At 48.5% G+C, this 8539-nt stretch overlaps 1 protein-coding gene across 1 annotated transcript; it reads right to left on the minus strand.

Moving 5' to 3' along the window:
- Positions 1-2830: 2830 nt before the first annotated feature.
- Positions 2831-6448, minus strand: LOC136991886 (ATPase family AAA domain-containing protein 2-like; the record flags this gene model as incomplete). Its single annotated transcript, XM_067295379.1, has 7 exons — positions 2831-3108; positions 3503-3593; positions 4454-4613; positions 4968-5056; positions 5358-5532; positions 6069-6184; positions 6416-6448. Coding segments are annotated over 7 exons (942 nt in total), but the record flags the coding sequence as incomplete, so codon positions are not given.
- Between the last annotated feature and the right edge of the window lie 2091 nt (positions 6449-8539).

Here is an 8539-nt window from a genome sequence, read left to right on the forward strand (position 1 = left end):
TGAGGAATGCTTTGAATAAGGGAGAGACTAGAACAAGTTTGCTTCTTGGCCTTAAAGGCGAGATTGCAGTGGGTCGGCAGGGCAATTTAGGGCATCTTCTTTAAGGAACACCTCTAGGATTAAAGCTCTGTGAAGCGACCCGAGGTTCCAGTGCTCCAAGGGAGGACACTGAGCATCTCCTAGGTTGCCTGTTTTGGATTTACTTGCCTTGCTGCCCTTCATGTTGAAGCCTTGTGGCAACTGCAGAGGGAAGAGATGCCAGCAGGGTGCCCTAGTAATGCTGGTGTTGAATGGCTTAGGAGAGCACAGTATTTGGGTGCTTAATGGAGTGATAAATTAACATGAGACTGAAAGAAGCCGGGAAGGCAGTGAGAGAAATACCTCTGCCGGGAGATCTGCATGGCAAACATCTGATGTAGCGAGCAACAGCACTGGAGCATGTGCTGGAATGCCCTCTAGCAATGTTGTGAGCATAGCTCTCAAGGTGAGTCCAGCAGCCTCCCACCAGGCATGGATATGTGGAATAGAAAGGATGCTCGGTGCTGTCCTCTGGGCTTCTCGGATCAACTAGTCAAAAGGAAGTTTGGAGAAGACTGTTGAAGCGGGTAGCAGAGGCTGCTGCTGAACAGCAATGGATCAATCAAAATTGCCTGCAAAACGGGAGTGCACCAAGACAAAGCGTCCAAACAAGCCACCAAGAATAAGGTAACATTGCTGCTTGGAGCCAGTTCCTTCAGCCTCTCCACAGCGAGAGGCAGGCCTGAATCTCTGCCTGATTTCCAAACTGCTTAGATGTCAGGTAACTCGCCCAGAGCCTCACGCCCGGTGCGAGTGGTAGTGTGCTTGAAAAAACAGGCCCAGCCCTTCAGCAGGGTCCACATCAGCGTGGGGCCACTGCTACACCGCTCGAATCCAGCAAGTGTGTTCTTGCCTCTTCCCTGCGGTGTGATGAGAGAAGAGAAACCCTTTTCTTCCCCCCTCCGCCAAGTGGGAACTTTGCCCGTACCTGGGCTCTCCAGCGATTAAGAACCTGGGCCTGTGACATGCTGGCTGGCAACAAGCATTGCTAGGAGCGTAACTGCAAAACAAGAAGTTTGCAAAGGAAGTGATCAGTCAAGACACAGATGTTCAAGGTGTCGTTCTTTGTCCAGCACACACTGGTCTGGATCTCTTCCCCCCGGCCGTGAGGCTCTTATGTTCAGGATGTCTTGACTGAGCAGCTTTGAGGCCTCTGCCTTGGTCAAATTTAGGTGCAAGGGATCCACTGGAAATGGAGAAGGTGGTCGGGAAGGAGCAGAAGAACCTTGTGGGAAAAGAAATGCCGTGGGCTCTGAAAGGCCTTAGCTGTATCTAACAAAGTGCAAAACATTCCTGTGAGTCCATAGAACTGGAGGATATTTATTAGCTTCCTTCATTCAGATGGTTTCATCTTCCCTTGTGTGCTCTCTCCTAGACTACAGATACAACTTTCTCGTGGTTTTTGCTCTGTTATCATGGAATACATCTGTGAATAGCACCTTTTTTTAAATCTTTTTTTGCCCTCCCAGTACTGCAGGACCTTTTCTGGCTCAGGCCAAGGAGCCTAGAGACTGGACCAAGTTCTGTGGGTCAGAAGCCTTCCTGAGCAGCACAGTAAGAGAGAGTGAGAAAAATTACTGATGCAGCTGGGACCCCATAAGCTAACTTCTCCACTGTGGGATTGAATTACTTTCACATTGCACTATCAAAATATGAATGTAAGCATAGTGGCTTAAAGATCGCAAATGAAGCCTTTTTTGCAGGGTTTTTATTATGCTCTTTTAGCCGGCCATTCCTCAGTTTTCTTGAGTCACTCCTGCATTCCCAATCTGGGAAGCTAGGTGACTCCACAAACCCACATTGCATTTCTTTAGCTAAGAGGAGAGACAACACATTTCTTTGGCCTTGAATCCTTGAAGAACAGCATGCATGAAATCAGCATGCCCTAACTGTCTGTGGATGTCTTTGGTGGAGGAAAAGGAGGCTGTCTCCTTCTTGATGATCGGCTGGAGCTACTTGCTTTCCTACAACTCTAGCACCTAGTTATATCTCCGTGCTTCCTGCTTGCAGTTTTTGATACCAAAGCACCCTGGACTAACTCTTCTGTCCTCCCTCATCTAATGCCCCTCCCACTTGCAACGGCCACGACAGCTTGGAAAGCCCCAGCAATCGGAAGAATTTCAATGAAAGGACACGGGCAGTTACCTGTTACAGTTAAGGAAGGTTTGCTTTTGCTGGCCAGGCCTTGGAGGAAACGGCTCATCTTCAGGACCAGAAGGTGACTCCTCATCACTGTCCATGCAGTCATTTTCTAAGAAATGAGTGGTACCATGAGAAGGCAAAAGACGCTTGTTAACTTTCCCGAAGAGTCTGCAACCTTCTCCTGTGCTAAGACAGCTTCTAAATGTGAGCTGAAACCCGGGGCCTTGTATTTCTTCGTCTGAGGGGCATACGCTGAATGCCATTTTCCAAAGCCTTCAGTCTCTACAGAGCTCTCCTAAGTGTCTCGATTTGCGCAAGCTATGTTTTGCTAGCGGTGAAAGCTCCTTTTCTCCTTACAAACGAGACAGATGATGCTGACAGCCTTCGGAAACTGGATGCTTGAGTGGAGAACATAGAGTTCTGTACTGTGAAGTGGGAGGAGTTCCCGGCTCTGCCCTCTCTACCATTCAGTTTCACCTCATCCTGACTGAAAGGTTTGTTTCTGTTGCTTGCACAAACTAGCAGTGTTTGCTTTGGGAGAGTTTTACGGCGGTGAAGGCAGTGAAGCCCTACCTGGCTGTTGGTCCTGCTGGAGTGCAAGTGCTGCGTGGGGAAATACCCTCTGGAGGCCTTTTAGGAGTCTCTGTAGCGTGTTCTGAAGCAGTGGCTTGGAAAGGGGTGGCAGTGGTTGTCCAGGGGAAGCCACAGCCCTCTGTGAAGCTGGTGCAGTCTTCTGCATAGCCACAAGAAAATCTGTTGCTGTGATTTCAATGGCAGCAACATCGATGTGCAGCTTGTGACTGCTTGTGTAGATCTGCGGATAGTGTCGATGCAAAGCACAGAGGGCAGCTTCAGCGCAGGGGGCTTGAATATCGGCCCTGCAGTATCCTGAGCAACAAGAGCAGAATCCAAAGGGATGTCAGTCTCAGGCAGCAGAAAGCAGTCAAGGACAGGCTTTGCAAAGGGACACTCGCAAAGTCTTTGCATGTGGCCCAAAGGGGAAGAGTTTCATGGGCAATGGCAAAAGAGTTCCTGCACTGCAGAGCAGTGCCCTGATGGGGAGCTTGCAATACGGGAGGCCCAGCGCCCTACAGCCTGTGCTTCGGAAGTAGGCCTCTGAGCCAACCTTAGCTCCTGAGGAAGATGCCCCCCAGAGCCTTCCATGTTCTCAGAGGCAAGGGAAGGCAAGGAGACAGAAGCAGCTTGGGTACTGCCTGGCACAAGCTCAGACGCTGTCAGGAGCCAGGCACAGGCAGGAACTCGGTGTGTTTTTTCATCTTACCGACCCATTTTTCAGCAAGCTCCTCAAGCAGTGCGTCCAGGGGCTTAGGGCTCCAGTCTCTGGTGTGGATCTTGAAAATCTCTTTTCGAGCCTACAAACCAGGTGGTCACACTGTGGTTTGTCTTAAGCCTCTTTCTCAAAAAGAAAATAAGCAATGCACAGTCCCCCTCCCCCCGTCACATTCCCGTAATTGCTTGTCTTCCTCTGCTAAAATTAAGAAATGTTTACATTCTAGTAACACACTGCCTGCTTTTCAAAGCTCAGTACTTTTCAAGTAGATAGGAAGAGTAAGTAGAGTAGTAGGAGCAAGAATTCTGACTCCAGCTGCTGTCCTTGAACGAGCAAATGTCAAGCTGTGCCTATGTTCATCGCTGCTCTTTGCCAGAGCTTCAGTGAAGTGTTTCCTGTTTCTGTCCAGTATAGTGTGTTGCGCATTTTTCCTAGCCTTCAATCCAATAACCTTTTTCTCCTTTTCCCCACAAAATGCGAACTAAAGACAAAGGAATCTGGGGTAGCCAGAAAAAAAAAAAAAAGAAAGAAAAAGAGCCTGAGCTCCCTGCTAATACCAGTAACAATGTCAGCTCCCTAAATGCTTTTGGGCGGCTCTGAGGATTCCCAGCCCGGCCACACTCAAGCCCAAGTTTTCCCCCGAGGCTTTCCCAACTGGAGAACTGAAAACAAGGCGGCAACCTCAGAAGGCAAGAGCCTAGGTGGACTCACTAACTAAGCAAAGAGCAAGCCCTTGGGCAAGGAAGAATGTCCGTGTGCTCCAGGCGGAGTGAAACTCCTGTTTGCAGCCTTCCTGCCAGTTGTGTGTGGGGAACCGGGAGGTGTGGAGCACGTATGCCACTTGTTTCCTTGCTCACTCTCGGAGATGCTGTGGGGTGAGCCGGTTTTCTTGTCAAGCAAGGCTCTGTGCCAGTAGCAGGAAGGTTGACGAAACAGCCTTACCTCTTTGTTTGGCAAGGTGAAAAGGAACTCCCTGTCAAAGCGTCCAGGCCTTCGTAAAGCAGGATCCAGGGAGTCTGGCCTGTTGGTGGCTCCAATGACCACGATCTCTCCTCTGCTGTCTAAGCCATCCATAAGCGCCAGGAGCGTTGTGACAATAGAACTACCAAAAAAATGTTGTTTGGATTCCCTGGGTTAGTAGCTGTTGTTACCTTTGGCACGACTTTCTCCAAAGTCACGTCGCTCAGAAAGGAGAAGCTTTTCTGGATGAGCTGTTGTTAGCGAAAGGACTCATGGTAAGACAGAAAAAGCGAGGCAAGGTCTCGAGAGAGACCTTGTCCGGACACCAAGCTTAGTGACCTGATTTCAACTCCTGCCTTTAAACTGCTATGAAGCTCTGTGTCATTGTACTCAAGGAGTTCAGAGTGTGAGTGTGTGTCCTATAAAGGGAAGCAGGTGGGTCTTCTTTTCCTAGAGATGAAGCAGATGACATGGAGATGGAAGCGAAAGGAAGTACCTGTGAATCTGGTCTTGGCGACTGGAGTGCACAGGAGCGAGACTGTCGATCTCATCAAAGAAAATAATCGAAGGCCGCATCTCATAGGCCTGGAAGGGAAGTACAGATGCAGGCATACTGACGTATGTGAAACAGAGCACCACGCAGCGAGCACATGCAGGATAAACATTATGGCTGCAAAGGCACTGGCACTGTGCTGGACCCAACATCTGCAAGATTTCCAGCCCCTCAGGCAAAGCAGCACAGCACGGGAAAAGGAAACACTGATGTTCCCTTTTCAACAGGAGACACTGCCAAACTGCCCAAGAGGCCAAGTCCTCCTGGAAGACGTCCACCCCGGAAAAGTAGAGGTCCAACTCTGACCCAACCTGCTGCGCATTTCCTCCTTACCTGCCGAAATAATGAGCACAGCTGTCGCTCGGATTCTCCCACCCATTGGCTGAGGCAGTCGGCACCTTTTCTCATGAAGAACGCTATTCTCTTGTCTCCTTGCCTACATTCATTTGCGAGCGCTTGAGCCACCAGTGTCTTTCCAGTGCCTGGTGGGCCATAGAACAGACAGCCTCTGCAACATGAAAAAAAGAGATGTACGTAGCTACAACAAAAACATGGAAAAGTGCCCATGACAGCCCCCGTTGTGAAAGCAAAGCGGCCTTCCCTCCTAACCAGAACACTTCCCGTCTTAGACAGATTTGCGAGCAAAGCCTGTCTTTCTCCCTGCCACAGTTGGAGTCTCTTGGACTGTGCCTCCCAGAATTTGTTGGAAGCACTGGGGAGGAAGCCTTCAGCTGGGAGGCCAAAAAAGGTCTTCTGTGTTTCCACACCCTACTTAAAACATCAGCCAGAAAAGGGAATTCCTGTGACCAAAGCAGCAAAGCATCTGAAGATTTGCACACTTTTAAAGGTATGGAAAGGGAAGGATTTCAAGTCATATTTCAACATCCAGTGAGTCAAGCTTTGTTGGCCAAGAATATATAAAGCTAACCACTACGTCTTGAGATATTGCCCCTCCAAAAAAAAAAGAAAAAAAAAAGAATACTTTTCATGTTGAAAAGCATATTGCAGCAGTTAGCTCTGTAGTTCGAATGCACTGCCCGTTACCTGGGGGGTCGGATTTGGAATCTCTGAAAGAATTCTGGGTAAAGCAGTGGGAACAGCACCATCTCCTTTAAGGCTGAAATGTGGTGAGAGAGACCACCCACACCATCAAAGCATACCTAAAGAGACATGCAACAGAAGACATGTCAGAGGTCAGAGAAAGCTGCCACCTGGAAAAAAAAGGCTTCCTCCAAATTTTTCCTATGCCAGCACAAAGGAAAGGCTCAGGATGATCTTGAAGTTCCCTGAGAGGAAAGTGTAAAGCCCGGGAGCTGTCGGCAGCACAGTAGGGAAGGTTTTCATGACCCCTGGAAAAGTCCCCACTGACACAATGAGTTACCACTGCTTACCGAACTCTGGATTTGCACTGGATCAGCTTCCGGCAGGGTGGTTCCGCTTTTCCTTCCATCCACATGCTTTGCCTTGAATTCGTCTTTCCCAGAGCTTTGGGGAAGACACCTGATGTGAATGGAGGAGAAAGGGAAAGGGGCTTTCTAACTGAACATGCAGTTAGCGGGATTGCGGTGGTTTTCATGTTGGCAAGTGAGTGCAGAAGCGCTTATACACTGCCATAAACTTCCCAAACCATGAAATATTCCCTAGATGTGATTGGCATTCACTATGCAAGTGTGAAGAAAGGCAGGTGGACATTTTTATACTGCACGATGAAATCGTCTAATGACAATTTGTGGAAGGGGATTCTGGCTTCAAGTGCAGAACAGAAGAATTGCAGATCCCCAATCTCAGCCAGGACAATCCACAATCATCTCATCGCTGACCCCCAAATCCTGCCTTTTTAAAAGCTGTGGGCTAATGAAAGTTATCTTCTCTCCCAAAGGAAAAGCCTTGCTTCCTCTAGACCCTCCAGCTGTGCCAGCTACAATGCTGCGATTTTCCCGTCACGGCCATCAATCGGAAAATCTTTTCAAGCATTACTGAGTGATGGGAGTGGCACCGCTATGGATCCCTGAGAACTATCACTATCCGTACATCAACCTGTTTGTTCTTCTGCAGCGTGGGCTTTGCGAAGGAGCAGCCCTTTGCCTGTCAGGAGAAGATGGCCCTGAAGAAATGAAAAGCAGCAGTGAGCATGCACACTGGCCAAGAACTGCAGTGTGCGCAGGATACAGGCATCTCGATCCCAAAGGGAGAGTTTTACCTGCAGAATGAAGGCAAGGAATTTAAATGAAAGGTGTGTGTGTGTGTGTGTGGGAGGGGGGTTGGGTGGGAGGTATATGTCTTTTCATTTAGCAACCTCTAGCCCACTATCCACAAGAAATCAGCTCTTCCGAGAAACTGTGTATGGAACCTACTTTCCAGTGGATGCTGGAAGTACGTGATGGTCTTCCTGGGTCGAAGGTTATACTCCTTGCAGAGATCTTTGCCATCTTCCCCTTCTCGGCCTTCACCTTCTTGTGTTGCCCCTATGATTATAGAACCTAGCGAGAACTTCTTATTTGTCTGTGCGCGTATAGCTTTTCATTCAACACCCTGTATGCCACTTCTGCACAAGAAATTAGCCCTTCAGAGAGGCTCTGCATATAGCCTACCTTCCAGTGGGGCTTGAGTGTCTTCAGCAGTTTGCCGCAGGTTAGATGGCTTTGGAGTATCTTCGCCGTCATCCTCTTCCTGCTCTTCATCGTCCTCTGAGGACCCTGTCATTACAGTACCAAGTCATCATTTCTTGTTTGTCTCTGCATATGCACATTTTCATTCAAGAACTTATAGCTCCCACCCTTAAGCACAAGGAATCAGCCCTTCTGACAAACTGCACGCGTAACCCACATTCCAAAGGCTCTTGATACTGGACAACAGTATTCCTGCGCCAAAGGTTGTACTCCTTGTGAGCATCTTGGCCATCTTCCCCTTCTTGGTGTCCACCGGCCTTTGATGGCCCTACAATTACAGAACCTAGACATAGTTTCTGATTGTGCTGTGCGTAGCTACATTTTCGTTTAACATCTTCTATCCCCCTTCTACACGAGAGATTAGCCCTTCCAAGAAGCTGTGCCTATAACCTACTTTCCAGTGGAGCTTGATAGCATACAACAGGCTTCCTTTCTCTCACGCTATAGCGTGCCTATAGGGAGCAAAGATGCAGGTTCTTTTAGACTGTGGTACACTTTGGAGGAAGTTCTTCTCAGCTGAGCGAAAAGTGCACTGGCATCACTGTGCTGTATGAAATCCATTACTTACCGAAAAGGAGTAAGGTAAAGTCATTTTGACTTCTGCAAGGACTCGCTCAGTCTGCCTGAGGTCCATTCTTCCTCAGAACCTGAACTCAAAGAGCATATGAACCACAAATGAACTTTTGTAAGCACGGAAGTAAAGCTCTTTACTTTTGCAGAAGTTTCTCAGGCAAAGAAAATTGCTGAAGAGGACAAGGTAAATCTCCTGCAAGTGAAGCAAGCGTTTGGTTCACAAGAGAATACGTAAATTACTGAGCCCACAGACATGAGGGGCAGAAGTTGGAA

The sequence above is a fragment of the Apteryx mantelli genome, chromosome 4, assembly GCF_036417845.1.
Source record: "Apteryx mantelli isolate bAptMan1 chromosome 4, bAptMan1.hap1, whole genome shotgun sequence".
Classification (NCBI taxonomy): domain Eukaryota; kingdom Metazoa; phylum Chordata; class Aves; order Apterygiformes; family Apterygidae; genus Apteryx; species Apteryx mantelli.